At 42.3% G+C, this 23,279-nt stretch overlaps 1 protein-coding gene across 3 annotated transcripts in view; it reads left to right on the top strand.

Moving 5' to 3' along the window:
• Positions 1 to 23,279, top strand: part of ABCA1 (ATP binding cassette subfamily A member 1) — a 91,763-nt gene that overhangs the window by 27,806 nt on the left and 40,678 nt on the right. For all 3 annotated transcript variants that reach the window (XM_085042992.1, XM_085042990.1, XM_085042991.1), the window contains exons 6-7: positions 16,096 to 16,217; positions 20,282 to 20,473. In XM_085042992.1, the coding sequence (XP_084899118.1) occupies positions 16,096 to 16,217; positions 20,282 to 20,473 (314 nt within the window). The remainder of the gene's footprint in view (positions 1 to 16,095; positions 16,218 to 20,281; positions 20,474 to 23,279) is intronic.

Below are 23,279 nucleotides of genomic sequence, written 5' to 3'. Positions count from 1 at the left end.
TATTTCTCTCCACTGTAAAGACTAGTGGACTGACTGCAAAAACAAGCCTTAAACCCAGTCAGCACAGATTATATTTCTGTAATAAAATGTTTCAAATGTGTAATCAAAAATCAAGCCTCTGTGTCATTAGAATGACAGAATGTCTCTTGTTGGTAAGGCTTTTGGAGAACAAAGCCTATTTGTCCTTCTCATGCTCATTTACAAAGCCTTCCAGCTTGGTGGTCTCTGCTGCCCACTCCTTGGCTGTGTGATTCATTCTCTGACAGCATGCATGAAACTGCATCCTCTAATCATAGGAGTACTCGTATTTATACTCAGCAGTGCTTATATTCCTGTGCAAGGAAGGTCAACCCTCAGTCGCTGTTGATGAGGTGTGAGAGATGCAAATCCTCTTCACTCTGGGTGATTCCTCCAGTGACTCTGGGAACCTAAGAAGACAGTAGGAGTGGATGTCAGATATTAGTGCACTGTCCAGCCTGAAAACACAATCTTTCTATGTGTGTTTCCCCCAGTAGCAGGAGGGCTGATTATTGATAAGCTAATAATTGAAAATGTTGTAACTCTGGCCTGGATCTGAAGCCATGTGAATTGTGGTGCAGACAGGTGCAGCTTTGCAGCTTCCCCGCTGGGAAGGACTGTATGGTCCTTGGTGTGTGCCATGGGCTCTGCTGGAGTTTCTGCAGTTCCCTTCTACCCTCACACACTCTTCCCACTACTGCCTGATGATTTTGAAACAGGCTTCCCATTGGAAGGTGGTCTCCCATTGTTAGCATGCAAACTGGAGCCAAGCTAATGCTAGTCATGCAGAGTATTCATGCTGTATCTGGCTTCTGATATCTGGATCTGTTTAGACAGCATTTGCCAAAGTCCTTTCACTTGAAGCTTCTTTAAAACAACCCTCACAAACTAAAGTTCAAGGTGTGACTCAGTGTCATCTGATCTGAAGTTAGGCATGAGCTGAACCTTGGGGAAAGGGAGACTTGCTTAAGATGGCAGATTGCTCAGGTTGCTTGCACAGGTATGTGCAAGTCAGTGTGTTCATTAAAGACAAGGTAGGACTCAAAGGTTTTGTTCAGGCTGTGCTATGCACTCATTCCAATAGGTTTTTTACCTGAGACACTTCTTGATGAGGTGGGAGATAATTCCTTGTAACAGGGCTGTTTGTGCAGGTGTTTAAGGAGGAACAGCAGAGAAGAGCTCTCTGTTGGAGAGCAAGGTGTTATCAGTAGGGAACAGTCCAGTGTTGCTTCATGTAGCACTTTTTTGGCCAGGATCAAGTGCTAACTGGTGGTGTGAGGGAGTTCAGCACATGCAGCTGTCACACTCTGTGGGCACTGCTGTTGTGTGGCTGCTTCCAGCAAGCTCCGAGCAGTGAAATCTACGTGCAGGCACACACATACCCTAACGTAATCAATTTTGCAGGCAGGTGCCAGGTGCCCTCTCTGTCCCACTTGTTACATCTCTGTCCAGCAATGTCACCAAGGTCTTTAATGCTCATGATAAGGCAGAGTGCAAATCAGAACAGAGAGTCAAAGACCTTAGTGACGGCACTTTCAAGAACATGTCAGGGCTGCTGGGATTGCCAGCTGCAGTAGGTTTGGATCACTGATTGCAGGCACCGAATTTGCAGCTGGCCTCAGTGCCATTAAAACAGGTCATGTGTTTGCAAGAAATAACTTTTCTTCTGGTTTGAAAGATGGAGATACAGCTTGCTATTGACTCTGAGGCACACTTTCTTTATTTCTTCCTCCAGTCTACAAGACTCCAAAGTACTTTGTTCTGCAGTGCCACAGGGTAATAAATCAACAGGTATAATTAAAGCCATCTTCTTTGGTTGTTGCTAAAAGTTGCAGATATAAGCCAGCCTGGCTAGTATTTATTGCACTGCTTAGTTTTCAGTGATCCCAAAGGGCATGTTTCTATTTTTTTGAGGCCAACCCAGCTAAACAAAAATGGAACAACGAAATAGGCAGAGGGAAACAAACATCGCCTAAGAAATTGCATTAGATCTCAGGCTATTATTCCACATGTGCCCTGCCTGTCCCTGTTGTTTGCTGGATTAGTATTGCTTGTGGTAAAGGAGAAATGTCAGCTGGGTGGCATTCTTTGCTGATGTTGCATGCTGCTGAACAGAGAGATGTTGAGACTGAAGGAGTTTGCAGCCTGTCTGGTCAGTGCTATTAGTGCTTCTTTTATTTAAAAGGTAAAGGATGGTAGAGGGCTTGGGCTAAAGAACAGCCTTGGGAGAGGTTTTCTGGTTGCACGTGTGTTACTGTATCATTACAGGGTGTTCAGGGAAACAGGACGTCATACATTATCTGCTAGGTACATTAAGGTGATGGCTAACTCCTTCCTCAGTGTCTTGTCCCTAACAAAATTGACCCCACGCCCTCAAGCTAAACATTTTGATTGATTCTTACACCTGCCTACGCCTAATCAAACTGGTTTCCTCCCTGACTTCCTTTGGCAAGAATCCTAGCAAAAACCAGCCAGGCTGGAATGAAGACTAGCAAACCATATGTCCAGGTGGCCTTCAACCCCGAAACATCTGCAAACACCAACTGTGGCAGGGTGGCATTCCTGTTTCTGTGCATAAATACACACCTGGGATCTCTGATAGTGTGCTCCACAGTGACATTCCAGTCCTTGCCTTTCCTTTAGGCCAGGGAAGAGTGTTGCCAAAAATGCTGCCCTGTGGTATCAATAGAGAGCTCTTCATTTATTGGGTCAGGTAGGAAGGCTACTTAACCTTTGTGCTTTCAGTACCAGTTTGTTTGTACTAGGCCTCAGCAGGACTCACCAGGGCATTCCTGGCTGCTACTGCCTCCCAGCCCAAAGCATCCATCCAGGTAGGGGAGCTGGGGACTTTGTGGGAACCACTGTGACTTCTGCTGTGGTCAGATGCAGCCTGTCAGAATGAGCAAGTGGAAGAGGCAACCAATACTGTGCACTTGGATTGCACAAAGATTGTGGTGTGCCATGTTGATTGGGTGCGAGATTCAGTATGCATGGCAGTTTTCCCATGTTTGCCTAATTATTTTTTCTTCAAATCTGTGTTGCTGAAAAGTCACAGACGTGAATGTCCTCGGGTTTTATTTTTTTTAAGAAATATAATTGTTAGGCAACTTCAGATCTTCTGGAATAACCTTTCCAAAGCATTCTTGGAGGGGCAGTTTAAGTTCCTTACTGCAGGTAGTGGACAAAGTGTCTTTGTGAATCCAGTTATGTTTTCTGTCCTAAGCTGAAACTGGGAGGCTGACAGTCAAAAGATATGCACAGCTAGAAAAGACTTCTTATGGCAGTGTTGGTTCCAGGTATTTTGTTGGGCAGTTAGATACGTGGCTTTAATTACAAGGTGGCATGATATTTCCATGATTCAGAAAATAGCATGCTATAACTATAATATAGCTGCGTATAGAATTACCACTTCCCATAGAGTTGCCGTCTGCTTTCCTTATTATCTGGAAGATAAGGATGTGATTAAGTTAATTAAATTATCTTAATAGAGTCTAAGGTACAGAGGTCTGCTGTACTGTTAAATCTGTTCCCAGGAGAATCATGCTTGTTTTGCATGGACTCTTCATGAACAGTTGTTACTACATGTCTTTGCTTAGAGGTTGAGATAGGTAAATACATACAACATTGTGTATTGCTGTATTCTGATTTTGTAGAACTGGGCTTTAGTGCCTGCTTTTAGTCTAAATTTCCTTTCTACAGAGATACTTCTGAGTTTAGAGGAATTTAGTATTGTGCCAGCTTGGATCCTAGGTAGATGTTTGTGGATGGAAGAGAGCAAGAGTGAAATGTCTGAGTGGAGAATTGAAAGAACACATGCAGCATTATGTTAAATCTGGCTTTGCTGTAGTGTCTGCACTGTACTAGATGGCAGGAGCTTGAGAAAGACATTTTTGAGAATCCTACCACAGAGGATTGTGTGAACCCTGTTAAAAACACACAAGAAGAATTGCAAGCTTGTCAGCATAAGTTTGCACTGTCAATACGGTTACTTTAGAACCAGCTAACCTATCAGTGCTGGTTAATGGTTTGACTGCGTGTGGAGGAGTCAACAGTGCCCCTAACTACAATCAGCAACAGAGCTATTCCAACAGATAGCAAATTGCCATTTCTTAAGGGCACCACGGTTATCTCTCTTAACTTGTCTAGATAAAGACACAACGATAAAGAAAACAAGAATTGCCTATGGTGCATGTCAGAAATTAATATTAGTATGTGCTGCAGAAGTAGGACACTCTTAAAAACACTGAGTGTTTTCTTTAGTCTTTAGCCTCATCTGTCAACAGTGGCTTCTATTTTAAACCAGTAAATAAAGTGGACAGTGTTAAGTGAACAGTTTCTCTTGCTATTGTCTCCCTCTTTTTGTATGCAGCCTTGTCAGTACAGCTTGCCCATGTCAGGACTATGTTGCCAAAACTTATGCTGCATTTATTTTCTATGTTTTCCACTCTGGAGAATTCTGCATTTGTTCTCAGTGACTTCTAATCTCAGAATCTTAATAAACTGCCTGATTTGTGGAGGATTGCATTTGGTTTAAGCTACAGTCTGAGGTTGGTTCAGACAGCGGGATAGAGAGTTTTCACACTGAGCTTAGTGTTAGTAGTCCCCTAGGAAATTTGTTACACTGTTATCTGATGAAAAGTTCAGCTTTCTCAGGGGATTTCCATTGGCCTGAGCTCTCATGAGAGTGGATATTATGAAATTGCCCCATTTGGAAAAAGCCCTGTGCACTTCTGTGTTTGATTGGTACTGAGGCCAGAGTGCCTAATTTGGGTCTGACCTCCCATATCTCTCAAGTTAATATTCAGCTTTGGAGCAGTCTCTAGTAATAATACATTTTATCTTCAGCATGCATTACAAACACTTATTACCTAATTTTTACAGCATTCCTGTGAGCTAAATAAATAAACAGCTGCCAAGAAACTAGAGACCTCATTCTGAAACACAGTAGGATGTGTCAGTTTTCAATGCAGTCAGGATGCAATAAAAACAGATGGCTTTGAATTATTGTTGATGCTGAATCTAGTTCATTTTTACACAAGCAAGAGGATAGAGCACTGCTTGACTTTTTTTGAAAATCCATGTCACTTCAATTTTTGTAGGCAGTCTTTCATGTTCTATTTAAAACTTTTTGGTCACCAAATAAGTCAGTGTTAATACCAGGATCCTGACTAAAATCAAGCAAAATATTCTGCTACCTGTTGCTGAATTTCTTTGTAGCTTCAATAAAAAGCAACATTCTCTACTTGCAAACCTAGAGTCTTTTTGCTGTTACTGTGTTTTATTGAGTAATAGTTGCATTTTTGAGATGTTTTTAATTCACTCTACAGGTTTTATACTTATCCTTTTATATGTTTTGTTTTCAAAATTCTGGGAAAAAGCCATCAAATTAAATGCAACAGCTGCAGAATTTAAAAAAATGCCTGTGTGTCAGGAATCCTCAGCTGATAAAAAATTGGTGTAGCTCTAAAAATTTAGTGGCATGTAGCTCATCTATTAGCTGAAGAACTTGCCCTAGCTTTTTTTTTTTTATGCTGACCTGGCAGCACTCTGTGTGCTATATGTGGGGGAGATTCATGCTGTTCTGTGACACACATCCTCTGTAAACAGCCAAAGCTTCCTTCCCTTTCTAATCTAGCTTTAGTTTTAAGAATGGTGCAATAAAAGACCTTTCTAAAGGATTTAAAATAAGACCCTTTTCTGTGAATTTTGGTGTCTTGTGGTGCTTTTCTTTACCTCCCTGAACATTTCTGTTCTTCTAAACATCTATTTTTAGAGGCACATACTACCTGAGTTAGTATTTAGACGTATTTTTGCCTGACATTGTCAGCAGGTTTATGTGTCCACAGACAGTCAGAACTCAATAATTATAAACTGTTATATCTCTGGAGGTCCTTTTCCTCATAGTTCTCTATCTATTCTAACAAGTGCAGCTGAAACATAACTGGACCATATCTGAGGCTGACTGAGTCACATATGTGCCAGAAGGAGATTGCTGATGGGGCAAAGACAGCTTACTGCAAAGATAGCAATATCTCAACTCTGAGTGCCTTTTCTGGCTTGTGCCAGCCAGCCAGCTCCTTAGGAAAGCAGCAGCTGCTGTCTACCCAACAAAATGCTACTTCAGAACAGGAGGGAGAAAAAAAAAAGTGGTTTTGATACTTGAGACGTGATGTAGACATGAAAGCCCATTGTCCCGATAATTTTTCATTGTAGCAAAGGCACAACTGTGTGACAGTATGGTCAGCAGCCATCACCTATGTTTTTACCCAGCTCTGTTCTATGCTTGCTGCGTAGCAGGTGGGGAACAATGTGCTGTAAAGCTAGAGAGCACTAATCAAGACAATGAAGCCCTTTAAGACCACATGTGTCTTCACCTACCTTGTCTTTCTAGTTCTTTTTCATGTTATCTCTGCTGCTACCATAAGAAAATGCAAGGAATTTTACCAGTGTATCCATAGAAATAATGCATCTGACCTCTCCAGCGATACACACTCCATTTTCAGGTATTTGCAGTGCTTTGTGACTCTGGTACACAGAATCAGGTTCCTAAAGTACCAGATGGCACTGCTTTTCTCTGTGTAAAGCAGAGTGGTGCAAATGCTCCAGGATGTATTTTTAGCCAGCAAATTATGTCAGTACCAAAGGGAAGGAATGGTTATTATAGTGACAGTCCAGAAGAAAACCAACTGGAAGGATGAGCTCCTGAAACTACCAAGGCAGGGTCTGTTGGGACCATCCTGATGTAGTGTAGTATAGTATAGTGTTACACTTAGAATATGAGAGACGATTTCCAGCCAAGACTTTATGTGAATTTGGGCGATCCTTATCTACTAAGAATCTGTTTTTCAGTCTTTCCCAAAGATTGAGAAAATTCTTCAATTATTTGAAGTGCTGTTGCTCAACAGTATGATTTATAGTAGCAAAGGGCTTGAACGGTTGCAAAGGTTGCCCTGAACTAGGCCCAGAAAACATAATCTTTTCTTTAGTGCTGAAGTTTGAGGGTTTTATTTCCTTCCATTGCACTTGAGACCCAAAAGCAAACCCTAACAACTCTCCATAAGCGTAACTTTACAGTGACCAACTGAATTGAAATGTAGAGCGCAATCATCAGAGGTTGAAATAATTTAGATATAGACATGTTTTCAGTGGAACTAGGCAGTAGTGCTGGTTATACTAGGTGCAGTATAATGATTGGCTTATTGTTAATCTTTAGCATTTTTTGATTGGTTTTACTCTTTGTTCTGAAGGTGGCTTATGCTGCAATATGCTAGATAAGGCGCAGTAAGACTTGGTACTAAATTCAGAAGTGTCAGGTCTTCCTGAACATGGGAAAATAAGAGTCACTATGATCTGCTGACTGCAGACTTCGTATCTTGCTAAACTTTGGAATAAGTCAGATGTCAGTCAGGTTCCCTGAATTTGCGATAAGTGAGAGGAATGGATATCTGGCAGGATGAGCCTTCACACCCAAGGGAGGAGTAGCTTTTTCTCATCAACCTTTCTGTGTAAGGAGGAACAAATGCAAGTGCAGGACAGTCAGAGTGCTTTGATCCTGGAAAGCTCTGCCTCCTGTTTGCTTAAGGTTCATCGTTACCCATGCCAGTTTCATGGGGGAAGCTCTTCAAACTGGATAGGTGGTGCTAAGTTTCAAGTAGGAGGGTACTGCTGGATTCATTCTACCTGCTTGTGTTGGGAATTTTATGACAATGATTCTCATTAAAGTGTCTTCTATTCCTATTTGAGCCAGCAGTCTCATGGATGCATACTTACATAGCCAGCTTATGAAAACACTTCCGGATTAGTAATGGTCATTTGATTAAAATGTCCAGCCCTGCTTTTTCCTGTGATTTGAATTTCTACTAAATTTAAAGTCACTTGCTCAAGTATAAGGGATTCTGGACAGGGTCCTCCTTGGTTACAGCTTATTGTTTCAACTTCTGCTTAGGTCCTTACATTTCTAGTAGCATAATGCCATTCCTTGTATGCCTGTGCTTGCCGTTAGAACATGTGACTGGATGTGACCATGGCGTTTGGTTTTCAGTCTCTCTGTTGTTTGGGATTTTTTTAATATATTTTACTTTCTGAACTGATGTTTTGAAAGATCTAAAAGCTGCATATTAGCTAAGGCATAATATTCCTAGTGCAGTGAAAGCCCAGTCCTAACAGCAAAGCCTTACTTTTTGCCTCTGTAGAAGGACCCATCTTGCCCTGAGCTGGGTTTGACCTTTGGAGGACCTTCTCTGCAGCCTATACCATCCCTAAATGTGGTCTGTTTACCACTCCTGAAAATAATTTTGTTGTAATAATGAAGTATTTTATCTGGTTGCATCTGTGGTCTTTCATCTCTGTGACAGACAAACCAGTTCAGGTGCTAAGAAATTTGCAGTTTGTCCTTAGTTTGTGAACATTAGCAGGAGAATTGTCAACCAGTTGTAATGCCATGCAGTTTGGGGCTCTGCTCACGATTTGCTTCTTAAAGCAATATGATGACTATTTTTAGGGTGTTTCCTTTAAGCCTGCTTCATTTTTTTGCGCTGTTAGAAGTCTGCATAATTTCTTTCTGCTTTTTTCACTGGCAAGCTGTATTTCACGGTTGTCTGCGCTGATAACGGAATTTGCCTTGCAGAGGGGAAAGCCACGAGAATATCTGTGCTGTGGCATAACGTGGGGCTTAGGGAGGTGGCTGGGTGTGCCCCTCCTTAGGCAGGAGCTTTGCAGGCTGTGTTTGCTGGCAGGGCTGCTGGTGACCAGCCTGAGGCTTTTGCTTCTGCGCCTTGTGTCTTGGCTTTCTGATGCAGAGTCTTTCTCCTATCATGTGTGTCGTACAGGAAGAGGGCCTGGTGGCTTTTCAGGCTTAAACAACTGCACAAAGGGATGTATAAACCCTGTGTTTGCTGCTGGCTTCCCACACAGGGTGGAGGTGGGATCTCAGCTGGTTTAAATGGGCTCTGATTCCTTAAAGTCAGTGTATTCCCAGTGAGGGCTAACTGAGGATTGGTTCCTGTATGTGCATTACTACATGCTGCGAGCTGTTTTTTCTGCCAGAGTAATTGTGCTGGACTATATTTAAAGCTCTTCTAAGCAAAAATAATGACTTACAGAGGAATGGAGGTGGTCCCAGTGTCACAGTCCCAAGATGAGAGGGAAGACCTGGGCCTGTAGCACAACACTGCCCTTTCTCTCAGGAGAGATGCTAGCTGCTGGAGGTCAATGGCAGGCTGCCTCCTCTGTACTCACACTGCCATTTGGCATGGCAGATATATGAAGATGATGGGCCCTGGTTAAGGGGGTGTTCACTTTGGTATTATCTAATGTCTGCAGAGGCAGCACTGTTTGATGTGTGACGGCCTCAGAGCACAGAGCTGTAGCCTACTGTAAAAACAGGTCAGGCCTTGGCTGCAGAAGGAACAGCACTTTGACTGTGAGCAAATTAGGCTCGTATTTTCGCACTAGTCGATCCTGCACAACAGGCCTGCTGAGCTGCTTGATTTCTTGTAAGCAAATCAGGGTATGCCTGTCCAACTTTTTCAGAGGGCAGTTTTAGCTCTTGCCAGCATGAATAGGTACACAGGCAGCTCTGAGAGCTACTTTCATGTCATGGGGGAAAGCTGCCCTAGAGGAAAAGAATAATTAAGACATAGTAACTGCTTAAAAACCAAGATCAAAAACCTTAAAAAATACTACTTTATCGTGCTTTCTGGATGTGTTGTCCAAGGTTAGGAGTATAATGAAGGCAGGTGGAAACTTGTTGCCTTGCCCAGCACTGTGAAAAGTTTGCTTTTCACAATGTTGGCTGGGGTCATTGGCTCAGTAGGGTACAGTGGAGTAGCATGGTTCACCATTAGGAGATTGCTGTTTCCTGAGTGGCTGTCAATTTACTCTGCATGACAATCAATTTACAAGTCATTCTGTCTGGTTCTGCTGTTGAAATTATTTGAGAGCTCATTTTTATTTTTTTGGGAAGTAGCTTCAGATGTTTTTTGTCAATAAATCACAGTGATAGGTAATGAGTGTGAAAATCAGTTCAGGTGTTCAGGTGCACCTGTCATCTATTTGAGAGGAACACCTCCCAGATACTGAAAAATTAATGCAAAGTTCCAGTGTACAAGGTAATTCTGTGGCAGCATCTGATTTGCTGGCACTGGTGGTCTCAAAATCTGAGGATTTCTTGAAAGATAAGACAGATTTTTAGCCAGAATATTTGTAGTAGTCATGTGTACTACTGGTAAATGCTGTCAGCTGCTGGAGCTGCAGCTTCAGGTCTTGGTCTCAGCTTCAGCATTACCGTGTGCCTGCATTGTCCAAATCTCCTGTTGCTGGAAGTATGATCAGTAAAGTGCCCTGGGTGAAGCAGGCTTGTGTGACCAGGGTGCCTTGTGACATTGCTCGCCAGTCATGCCTGGGCACAATTTTGTACAGACTTGACAGCCAGCTGTGTAATCAGACTGGCCTTCCCTTGCTGCAGAAGTGTGGTTTTACCTGAATGGGGAACTGTGCATCTGAACTATGAACAGGGAGAAGAAAATGCCTTATTTGCTCACTTGACATTCTTCCTGGCTTTGCTCCTGTTAATTGGTGGAGACAGGTGCTGAGCTGGGAGCCCACTTTTCTTTTTTGTCTCCTTTGGGCACTTGTGGAACCCTGCTGACTCTAAAGAATGAAGCTAAAGCATCTCATGCTTCATCCTATCTCACTGTTTCATCTTTCTCTGATGCCTTCATTGCTGTTACAAAAATGATTGGGTTGCCCTATGAGCAGTCTCTGTGGTGAGAAATAAGGGTCAGGATTTAATACCCATTTCTGTGTTAACTTGATACGTGGCTCTGATGAATACAGGCTTAGCCAAAGGTTAGCAAGTCTCCCCAACTGCAATGGATGTAAAGAAAATAGCGTAATTGTTTTAATTGTCTTGCATGTTTGATCAGTAGGGAGTGAAGTCCCCTTGATGACAAAAAGCCATGTCTGTAGATGAGACATATGGACCTGCTTTCGTCTTAGCTGCTGAATTAAGTTAAGGCATGAAACTCATTCTCCCCTTTCCTTCATTTGTTTTTTGTAGGGAGTTAAGGCATGTGAAGCTGAGAAGTATATCTGACTGTCACAGTCTTTTCACTGAGCTTGTTAGCTTTAAAGTGGCTGAAAACCTGGTATATTGTAGATTATGGGCACAAACCCTTTGGGCAGAAATCGCACAAACTAACATTAGACCTGGTGTGATTGTACTCTGCAGTGGATTGAGATAATGTTGAATACCATTTGCATGCCTTTTATTTTTAGAAGGCAGTGTTCAGGATATGAAAAACATAGCCACAATTTCCATTGGTTTCTGCTTTCTGACCCAATTGTTTTAAAAGACACTGCACCATTAAATTTCTGGAGGAAGGTATGAGCCTTTTGTGCTTCTAAGTGAAGCAAGAAAGAATGGGAGAGAAGTCTGAGAAAAGTCTTGTTCTGTAACCTGCTCCTAGAAGCCTTTTCTTTTTCTATTTGTCTGTGAGTCTTCCCAATATTGTTGGAAATTGTCACTGCTTACTGTGGGACCTGTTATGATCATATTTGTAGAACGATCATCAAATTAAAACTGATTGCCAGTCATGGCTTCTCTTGCACTTTGACCCAGCTTTTGAGTTTGTGAAAGTAACTGGGGATGTGTTTCTGGAATGAGGAAACTAAAAACCTGTGGCTTTTGGACCACAGATACTTCCTTAACTGCACAATCAGTGTTCAGTTCTGGTCTGCATGGAAAAGAGACTCCACATAGCACACTATTTTTGATTTGCTATTTTTTTAAAATGTATATTTTAATTTTGATGTTAATTTTAATGAATAATATAGCAAGCATAGAATTGTTTTTCTTCACTAATTCGTGTCTCGAGCTCTTTGAATACATTTAGGTTTTTGGTTTTCTTTCTGTTGTCACAAAGATTTGATTTTTAAGCAAGGACTGCCTGGCTTACCACTGTGTCCAGGCATGAAGGTGCTGGAAAAGGTTATGTTGTCTGTAAAATGTAAATCTTGAGATGTAATACGGTGTTACAGTCCTGTAGGATATGCTCTGCAATATGGAAATCCAGGAGTTTCTGGGTTTTATGCTCAGAATGCAGACCGCAGTTTGAACTGTGTGGGAAATGAAGGACAGCTGTGCCTTTTGTGAAAACAATATCTGTGAAATGCTGCCATGTGTGATTGTCTAATCCTGACTGGTGACTTGAGAGAGGAAGGGAAATTTTGTGGTTAAGGCACAAGACCCCCAGGTCTGAGAGCTCTCAGTTGTGCTGGAAGCTTGCTTACATGTCCATATGAAGGGTGGTTCTCCCTGTTACAGATGGAATATGGACATCTCTTCTGCTTGTTTCACGTGGATGGTGATGGTCCCCTATTGGAATTGCCATACTGTGCCAAAACCTGCTGGTTTGGGGGCTTATTTGCATGGTTTATAAGCAAGGTCTCTGTTCTTTGCTATTGCTACCTTAGTGACAGGACTGAAAGTGTAGTCTGCTATGGGGAGAAGCTGTCTCAGTGTTATTTCTGCTGACTATTCCACCACTGAATCAGCAAGATGGTTCTTGTCTGATTTGACTGTCTTTGAGTGTGTTTGCTCAGTCTGACTTCAAGTTTATCTCCACATTTGTGCCTGGAGCTTGGTGTGCCTGTTGGGGCCTGTGGTTTCAGCCAGGAGGCCAAGCCCTGTGGTGCTGGTGGTGAGGGAGCCTGTGGAGCTGCAGCTCCCTTGGTTTTCTGTTGAAGGTGAAAAGGGAGGGGGAAGGAGAGGCTGCATGTCCAAGTCAAAGTACATGGACAGATTGCTCTCCAGTGTGCTGCCTGGTGTTGTTTTGTGCCCACCAGCTTGCGGTAGCTGACTGTAATGATGTTCTTGACCACTCTCAAGCATGAGAGCAGATGTGCAGGTTACAACCTGTTTGAGCTGACATTTTGTCTCATGTGTTTTGAGTAACTTGATTGTGTGTCTAAATTTTTATGACAGAATATTGCAGTAGTAGACCCTTAGTGGTAAAATGTGTTCTTACGCTACAAGTGTTTGCATTATTAGGTAAGCTTGGTATTAGCCTTCAAAAGACTCTCCTGTTGCCTTCGTTTTCTGTTTTTGGTGAGGGTTTTTTTAAGTAATGCTCTTGCATTTCTTTAGGCCCTAGTGGTTAAGCAGTCATCTTGGATGGGAATGGCTGTTTTCAAGAGGAAACCTTTAACTCTTAACTTTTTCAGGTACCCAGGGAAAGAATTTAGGTGCATTGCAGTGTTTGTTGCTTTTGTGTGGTTTCATGTGTGAGTCGTTATATGTGCCTCCATGATTGAGGAGGATTGTATAAGACACTGACCCACAAGCCCTGGAAGTAGGACTAGATGGGATGGGGGACAAAATGCATGGTCAGAAAGGCAGGCTGTTTGCTTAGGGCACTGCAGCCAGAATGGGCGTTTTGGGATTTGGTCTGTTGGTCTCACAGAGCTTTCATGTATGGCCTTGGGTAGTGATCATGGGCTTGTGATGAGCTGGCTGGAAGCCAAACACTGCCCCACAGTTTAGGTAACTTTATGTTCTATTTCCTTCATGTTTTAATCCAAATGATGATGAAAACTCCTTCAGTTTGTAGGAGTTCCTTGGAAGACAGCAAATTCTAGTGCTGAGTAAGTCTAAAAATGCTTGGCATGATAAAAAAGGCAGGGATGAATGCTCTGTTAATGCTGGGCTGGTTAATTGCAGCTGTGGAAGATGGTGGCTCTTTGTTACTCCCCCACATGATTACAGGCAGATTGGCAGGAATCTCAGTGTAGTTCAGGTTGCTTTCCTGCAATTACCTATAGAATATCTCCCAACCAAGAAAATAATGCTTCCATATGGCAAAAATCTCCAAGCCAAACCCAGAGATAATAGCCTAGCCAAATTTAAAAGAAGGAACACAACACTGAGGAAACAGAAAAGTAGAAGAATTATTGCTTGGCTAACTTTTTTTTTTAATTGCTATAAGGCATTTGGTCCTTTAAGAGAATCTTGAAAAAATGTCTTAAGTGGGGACAGATTCAATGAAAAAGCTTGCAAGCATCTGATCTCTGAATGCTAGTGTGCCTTCAGTCAGCCACCCCTTTGTCTGCGTGAGTTTCTGAATAGTTGATGATCTCACCAAAAAATAAACAAGCTGCAGAAGTGTTCAGGGAGTTTGGCACATTTAGGAAGTAACCAAGGAATCAGGGTGGGGGAAGCTTTTCTTCCAGTTGCGGTGAAGCAGGGTGCTTTAGCCTCTGCTGGAAAGAAAAGGATGGTTTTATGTTATTGTAGGAGCCAGATCTTTTCCCAGCCTTTCCCCAGGCAGGGAGTGGGGGAGATTTTGGTGATGGGGTTCAGTGGGGCGTTTGCATGGCATGCCCCAAACCAGCATATTCATGAGTGGTCCCGCTGCGTGGGAGAGAGGAGTGCGAGGGAGCGACTTTTGCCCCAGAGTAACCTCCGCGTTGCCTCAGCTGAGGCGGGTGATTTACTTTTTCGTGTGGAACAAAAAGGCAACGGGGAATTTGTAACTGGATATGTAGATGAGGGAGCAATGACCGTCAGTAACCCCGTGTACTTCGTGCCGCAAGAGCAGAGCGCGTGGTTCCTCGCCTTGCCGGCTCCACTGCCAGCATCGGGCTGGGAAGCACAAGTGGCACCCGAACCGCCGCTCTGCCTGTCACCTGCGGTGGCACCCTGAGTGCAGACCATGCCTTTTCCTGGGCGGGGGGGACATTCTTGACAGTATCACCTGCCCAAGTTAGGCCAGACTCACCCCCTAAAAAGCCAAAACCAACCAACCAAAAAAACCCCAAACCCAAACCATCAAAAAAAACCCCCCCAACCAAAAAACAAAACCGAAGCTGAATCAAAAAACCCCACCTGCTAAAGAGGTGGGGGAAAAGGTTGTTACAGCTTTTCCCTATAGGAGGGAGGAAGGTATAAGCCCCTGATTCTTCCATGTCATTACTTTCTCTTTAGAGCTTGTCTTTTTCCACTGTTTGCTCTAGGCTACAGTGTGCTCTCTTCTTAGAGTATAAAATACAGAATGACATCTAGCTGGGAGTCTTAATTCAGTCAAAATCTTCACTCTGGTAAATCCTATAGGACTTGGTCTCTCAGCTCCTCCTGGCATATCTGCTTTGCTCATCATTGCTTGTTCCAGCATCACAGAGATGGAATTGTCCTCTCTGTCTCTCTCTTAAAAAAACCAACAAAAACCAAATCAAAACTAAACACCTCCTCACACACACCTAAACACACCATAAAACAAAAAACAAAAAATCACACGCACAAACCCCAAGAAAATAACCCAAAACAATGTGAGAGTCATCTCAAGATCCAGTTTTTTGAATTTTATAATCCAAGTGCACTATTAATTTCCAGATGGTTCCCCTCTGCAGTGATGAAGATGCAAATTTATTTTAAAGTCAAGAGCTGAAACAAGGGCTTGAGAAGGTTATTTGGGAAAGAAAGTTGAGACAATTCTGTGAATTTTTTTTTTTAATTCCAAGTAGCTAAAATTGTTTCCTAGATCTGTGTGCTACTCTTTATCATACCTGTGTGTCTGCATATATCAGACTTTGAAATTTGTGGTAGAGTATACAAACTATTAACATAATTAACTACAGAGTAGTAAATCCCTCAGTGGTCCATGCACCAGCTCAGTCCTACATTCAATAACAACACAGGGATTAAGTGCTAATGCTGTAATAGGTTCCAGCCCAGATCTGGGGAGCAGCTTGGTGTGCCTTGCTTCTTTGTATGTGTGAGCAAATGGAGCTGAAGTAATGATGTTAATGGGAGTTGATTTTGAAAGTGGGTTGATTTTTTTTTTTTTTTTTGGTTGTTGTTTTGGGTATTTTTTTGAGACCAAGACATCATGGATTGGCATTTCTGACGCCTGCTGAATCTCAGAGTACTTTACCAGCAGATGCTCTTTTCCCTTTGTGTTATGGTTTGTGTAATTCCCTCTCCCCCATTTCTCAGCTTTGCTTTTCCTGTTCAGACCTCTCCCACGAGTTTCCTTTTGGCTTTGCCATGACCAGAATGTTGCTTGTTTTGTCACTTTCCAGACTTGAAACTTCGGGATTTCCTGATTGACAATGAGACATTCTCTGACTTCCTCCATCATAATGTGTCCATGCCATCATCTGCAGTAGAGGAGCTACTGGATGCAGAGGTCAACCTCCAGCAGGTAAAGAGTACTTTCAACTCATAACATAGTGTTTGCCTGTTGTTTGTTTAGCTATAGTGCCAAGATCCACAGTGCTGGACCCCTCTGTGCTAGGTACTGTAGAAACAGAGAGGAAAATGTATTCCTCACTTCTGTCTTCTCACTTGCCCTCAATTTACTGTCATATTTGATTTTAAGCTGTAAAAGGACACTGGGAACCTGTGTGCAAACATTTCAACCTGCAAAAGAAAACAGTACCCTCAGGCTAAACTGAATTTCTTCCTTTTTATTTTTTAATGGAAGTAAAACATTAATTAAGCTGCTAGTGCTATTCTGACTGTTTGCAGTCACTGAACTTGGACTGGAGCAAAGTTTCTATGTCTTACTTTGCTTTACATTCCTATGTAGAAGTAGCAGAAAGAGCTATACTTTTAGGTTTGTGGCCAACCCTTCAAGAGAAGCACACTATATATTACATAGTACAAGAGCCCTGATATCCTTGGTGCTACTGTGATTGCAGTCATAAACATAGCCAGTGGTGACAGTGGACTAGAGCCCTGGTCTTGCATTGGCTGTCTGCCGTTGTCAAGCTTGTAACATGATGTTTACTAGTCTTGATGAATTAGTCCACCAGCATCCTTTCTAATGCAGTAGTCAGAACAGTCTTCAAAGGAAGACCCAGGATTCTTGTGAAGCGGTGCAAAAGATGGTATGCAAAAGGAGGAGGAAATCCATTTTGTTCCTCAACTCTGTATCAGATCTTTTCATTGAAGTGGAATCGATTAATAGTCCTTTTAGTCTTTGATTTCCTATAATTACAGATGCTGTCCTGCTTTGCACACATTGTCTTGTTCTTCAGTGAATTCTATCAAGCCATCTGTTTTAGTGCAATTTGATAAGTTATCCTACAAGTTAAGGATATGTTCTACTAAAAAAAGTGGAGAAAAAGTTCTTACCCATTTTAGGCTGCAAGGTTTGTTTTACTTGAAACTACTTTGCCTGAAATGCAAGCTAAATTAAGACAGAATCATGCTACAGATAATTCTGGAAGGGTAACTGGAAGACTGCAGCAACAGCATTCTAGTTATTCACCCTAACGTAGTGGAGAGGCAGAAAGATTTTCAAACAGGAAAAAACCTAACCTTACTTTATGTGACTACCATACTGTTTTGGTTGTATATGGAAATGGATGGAGGAAAAAAGTTTAGCTTTTATCTACATAATATGTCTGGAGGGTGGTGAAGAGCTGGTCAGTCAGCTAGCTCTTCCTTGAATGCTTCAAGCTGTGTTGTTGTTTATGTAATTCTTCAGCTGATTCTGCTGGAGCACTGGGAGTGGTGCTGCAAAGTTGTAACAGCATTTTGTGCTCAGGGATGGCAGAAGAGCTTATCAGAGCAATAGGAAACTCAGCTGCAGAGCAGAGCAGCGACACACCAAATTTTCCTTGAGCACTTTTCTAACACAGATAGTAGCTAGAGATGCAGACCTCTCTGTTCCTGCAGAATGAGTTTATCTGACTCACAAAATGGACCTCTTTGATTTTGCTGGAGATCTGGTTTGGATATCTGACCTCCCTGCTGAGCTGGCTAGTGACTTCAATATTAGTAGGCAGTATTTGTTAGGTCTCTGAATGGGTGGGTCACAGCTTCATTCAGAAGTCATATAATAGAAGGGCCTACCCAGGGTATGCCAACATTTCACAGCAAATACAGCCACCTTCTGCACTCTGTTGATGTCTTGGGGTTATTCAACAAGGCCAGAAGTTATGAAATGCAAGCAAGAAGGAACTGAAGTCACCAAGGAGATGGGACTGTCTGCTGGTGTTGAGGTAATGATAGCACTCCAGCATGCCCAGCAGGGTTGTGTATCCAGCATACTGAAATAAGTGCAAACAGATAGAAGTGATCAAAGCCTTGTCTTGATGGGCATGTTGCTTCCTGGGGCAGAGTGGCTCAGCCTCATGTTTTTCCAGTCATGGCAGGTGTGCTCAGAAGGGTGTGGGATTTGGAAGGTGCCTGGTTCAGCAGTGGGCAGGCAGCTGTGTAATCAAGTCTGGTATGCTGCTGTTGTCCAGGTGTGGCCAGACAGCTCTTACGTGGCTTGGAGGCAGAAGTAGATCCTGTCCCTCTGAAAAGCTGAAGGTACAATGAGGTCCTGGGCCAGGGTTGCAGCATGACACACTGAATAGCAGTGAGGAGTAAATAGTAATGGCCAGTGCATATTCTGCTTGGAACAAATCTCCGTTTCACAAAGCAGGAAAAGTTCGAAGGAGAGAGTTATGTGACCTGTGAGGACAAAACAATTACCTATGACTGCTTTCAGGCATGAGCGTGGCATTTTGAGAGTCTTTAGGGGACTTAACCTGTCATTTAGGATGTATTTTTGCCTGCTGAAGACAGCATGGGTTCAGATGACTGCAAATGGTCAGAGAACTTGCTGACTTGGTAGGACTGGGTTTTAGTTTGGGGTGGATAGGCAGAGTCTTTGTTCTGAAGTCTCATGCTATGGACCTCAGTGCTTGAAAAGGGCAGCTTCTCTCCAAAAGAGTTTAAAATCTGAGTGAAGAAGATGGACATTTTCAGAATGGTGGAAGGGTTGGTCACATTTACTTTTTCTGAGTGAACACTGAGGCACTGGGAGACACTGGTTTATCTGTATGTCCACCCAAGGAAGCTGGTTTAGACTCATTCTGGGAGTATTTCAGTGCATCACAAATATCTCCCCTTCAGCACAGCTATAACACTGGCAGTAGTATCTCTGCTGGCAAAAAAAACCAAAACCAAAAACACCCAAAAGTTTTCAAAAAGCCAGCCTTTGATGTGGGCGCTGTTCTTCTGAATGTATAGCACTGAAAGATCCTATTTTTGGCATATGGATACAGACCAAAGTTAAAGGTTTACATGAGTATTGCATTAAAAATCTCTTCTTTCTTCTGTCAGTTCCATTTGCATGTTTTCTGAACATAATGCACTTTTCCCCCCAGATTGTGTATACCCCTTTGGTTTTGAAAGACAACAAATATCAGACTTACCAGTCTGGTTCAGAAGCTGTTAACTTTTCTGGAATGTAGAACAATCCTCTTTAGTTGCTGTTATAAGTTGGGCAATGCACACTGGGTATTACAAAATGACAGAAATAAGAAATCAAGTCTATGGCTCTTGTTACCTGTGCATTTTTAGTAAAATTGTTCCATCTAGCCCCAAGGCAACCAAAAATTTCTTTCCAACAGCAGACTCTGGATTTTTCCTTATTTATCACCTTTAAGAAGGATATTGCTTTTTTTGACATGTACTTCATTGTTCACTAAACGTGAAGTTGTGAACTGACCTTATTAAAAGAATCCAGGCCACCCTGTCTAAAAGGGTCTGGTGATAACTCAGAAGGAATTTATCAATTTCTTTTGTTAATAAGGTGATTACTTATGGATTAGGAACCATTATTGACATGCAAACTGTTACATTAAGAAAAATATGCCTGTGAAGGAAGATTCTAGGATCTTATCTCATTTGTTGCAACCAGTAAGATAACTTTATTTTGCTGATACATTATCTGCTCAAAACCACTGCAAAATGTCTGTCTCAGTTAGGGAATAGATACTACAGAGTTAAGGGAGATGATTCTGATTCAGAACTGCAGAGAAAATGGGGCTGGCAGATGCGTCTGAGTAGCTTGGGACATAGGTCTTTTGCCCTTCACATAGATTTGCCAGACTTGTGTCTGGTCACAAGCCTTGTTTTTTGTCTCTGTGGCTCAGTTCCCAGAAGACTGAATGTTGGGCAATGCATGTACCCTTGGTTGGAGGAAATGGCTGCTGTGGAGGACAGGATTGCTGCTGGTTTGTGCATATTTGTGGGGAAGTGAAGAGAAGCCTACCTCCCCCAGGACTTCTCTCCCATGTTCTCAGCAGGGAAGAGTTCTTGGAGCTGAGTTGCATATGAGTCAGGGCTGCTCAACCTGTAGAGAAGAATGCCCCCTCACCAATATCTGGAAATGTTATGAAGGGTTTGCCTTGTCTAGGCAATAACCAATTTTTTGATTGTACCGTTAGATGAAGGGAGACTTATGTGCTTTCCCCACTTTTATAGATCATTGTGTCTGGTTATCGAATGCGACTGCGAGATGTCTGCAATAGCTCAGCATCGTCTGAATTTCTTACAATCCAAAATCGGACAGCAGCCATGGACTACGAAGCCTTCATTTGCACCTTGCCAAAGGAAAAGCTCCATGCAGCCGAGCAAGCCTTCCGTGCTAACCTGAATCCTTTGAAGCCTCTTCAGGTGAGTTCACTGGCCCCACCTGTGAGTCTGTCATCGACAAAGTGATGTTTTCCAGGGCTTTCAGTCTAGGAGCTCATCCCTGCATTTCCAGAACTGCTTATAGGCAGTTAGAAAGAAGAAAGATGGTTGGTCTTTGTCAGAGGAGCATGAACAACATTGCTTCTTCCTGTCACTCTTACCCTTCCTGTTTGGTCTGTTACTTGCAGAGCACAAATGTGTGTGGTCTGCAGTTCAGTTTGTCCAGAGGAAGGTCTTTATGCTGCACAATAACAAACAGGCTCTTCGTTGTCCCTGTGTTTTAGTCAAATGGCTGGAATGAGCCCAGACATAAGACTGGCTTGTGCTCAGTGCTAAAACCATCACCCTCTACCCTTAGCACTGAGTGCAGAAGTTTTTAGCCATTGACAGGCCACAACCTTTAAGCAGGTTTAAATCATACAAAGTAGAGTCAAGGTTTGTTTCAAAACAAACAACAAGTCCTGTTTCAAAAATTAACCAACTGAATGGGTATTGGAGGAAGAATTCATTGAACTTCAAGAAAATACATTATTGCAGGGTGATTGGAGACTAGAGGAGACTTGGATCTAGGAAAATCCAGTGATGTTCTGCTACAGATCTGCAATATCTGTTAAAATATAGGAGTTTGAGGAATTCAGTGCTGGAAATAACAGCAGAGTGAAAAAAGGACCACAGAACCCACTCTGTTACCCACTAAAACAAATATTCTATTGTCTGCTACGTGAGTTTTCAGATTTGATGAGCCTTTCAGGACTGGAAGTCATGCACCACTTGCTTGGCTTTGTCCCCAGTCAAAGAGGGTCATTATCAAGAACTGGAATCATATTACTCTCCTGCACAGTATGTATTGGTCAGTGACTTCTCTCCACAGCTCATCTTCTGTTTTCCACGTGCCCTCCATCTGTGCTTTTTCTTTCCTGCTGGAAAACCAAGACAACCATAAGCATTAAGATATGCAGTAACAGCGCTAAAATTGTAACAAAGATGGGCTGTTTGGAGAGGAATGGCTATAACTAGTTTCTTGTCTTCAGTTGTATGTGTATGGGCACATATATACATATTTTACTTTAAACCATTGAAAGATGCTAGAATATTGGGGTCTGAAGGGGTTGAAAATAGCCAGCTATTGTACCCCTCAAAGTTGGTTTTCTGGGTCCTGTGGAGACTTGCTTTTCTTATTTATGGAAGCTCCTACAGCTCAGCTGACAGGAGCAGGTACTGAGTGTGTCTGTGTTGTTAAGTCTATATTGTTTGTTGGTGAAGGGAAACAGTCATAAGCTGTTCTGTGCCTCTTGGCAACAGCAACATAGATTTAAGACATGCAGTTTTGGGGGGCTTCTGAGAAGCTGGCTCATGATCTTTTCGTCAAGGGGGAAAAATGCTGGAGTCCAAAAGCCAGCAGTTCTAAACCTGCTGTCCACTGTTGTCTGGTAAAAGTTCACAGTTTTCCTCAGATATGTGTCACAGTGTACCCTCTAATTAAGCTTCTGTAATGTATCAGTGAGTGAAACAAAAACTAACTGGCTTCAACGTGGCCAGACAAAATCGGTAAATTAACTGTAGGATCACAACGAACACATTTGAAACTTAGTATCTTTAAGGGCTAAAAAGTGCCCTGACCTGCAGTAACATCTTTGAACAAAGAGGGAACTTTCTGCTCATAAACAAAGGAGGCTTTTGACACAGCTTAGGAAGGCACTGTGTGTCAAATCTTGGACATGCATATTGAAGATAGCATGCTCTGTATCTACTACAGAGTCTGTAAACCAATGCCAACAATTTGTCCAGAGATTAATTTTTACTTTTTTTTGCTTAATCCCTTTGATGTACTTCACAGCAAAGCATTTCAGTAAGCAAAGTAAGGACCAAATCAAGTGCAGGTGCAACAGCAATTTGCAGACAGGCTTTTAGACTGTGTAATGGGACATGGGATTTTCTGGTTGCATTATTTTGTGATTTATGGAGAAGCAGTATGTTAGTACAAGAAAGTTAATACAAGGGCTTGCAACTGTGTGCAAGAACTCTACAAATTCAACAGCAAGGGCTTCAATTGTAAACTGGAAATCTGTGCCTCCCTGATATCAGGGAAGTGAAGTGGCTATGGTTTCTTGAAGTGTCTTAATCCATATGACTTAGGCTGACATCCATGTGCTTGTTTTTGTCTCTATGCATTCCTGTTTGTTATTCCCTTTGCAAGATGATGCAGTAAATTTCATCATGGAATTAATCTGGATTAAAAGTGACTGATCTGATTGTGTGTTTGTACAAATATTTATGCTGAAACATGCAGGGGAGGGTGCAAGATTGAGTGCCCTATGATCAGGGAGTGAGTGCGTGGGCTGAGACCCTGATGATAACGCTTGCTTCTGCTGGCTTAAAATGTGTGTGCATTTGCAGCCTCAGGAAAACTCTTAAGTGTTCTAAGTAGCTCTCAAAAATGCAGTAATTATGAGCAAATTATGGACAGATAAAGGTTTTGAAAAAAGAACTTAAAGTGCAAGCATGATGAAGTGCATGAGTTCTAAATGTCACAGCACTGTTAAGTTTTTTTGAAAAGAAAGGCAAGGAATAAACACTTTACATACCTGCTCCTCAGTTCTATGCAGAACACCTTGAGTGTTGCCCTAAGAGCAGTGGTACAGTTAAGACAGTAACTTCTATTGAAAATTTCACACTAGGATTTCTAGCTCTGTCACTGATCTTTTGTATTACTTCAATTTAGCCTGTTCTGTAGGACGAGAAAACAGAGCCAAGCACATAGAGGTGTTGCAGGGAGGTTAAAGTGTGT

Source organism: Lichenostomus cassidix, chromosome Z, assembly GCF_008360975.1.
Source record: "Lichenostomus cassidix isolate B80296 chromosome Z, HeHo_3.0, whole genome shotgun sequence".
Classification (NCBI taxonomy): domain Eukaryota; kingdom Metazoa; phylum Chordata; class Aves; order Passeriformes; family Meliphagidae; genus Lichenostomus; species Lichenostomus cassidix.
Note: the sequence above shows the minus strand (reverse complement) of the source record. Positions and strands in the feature narration are given on the sequence as shown.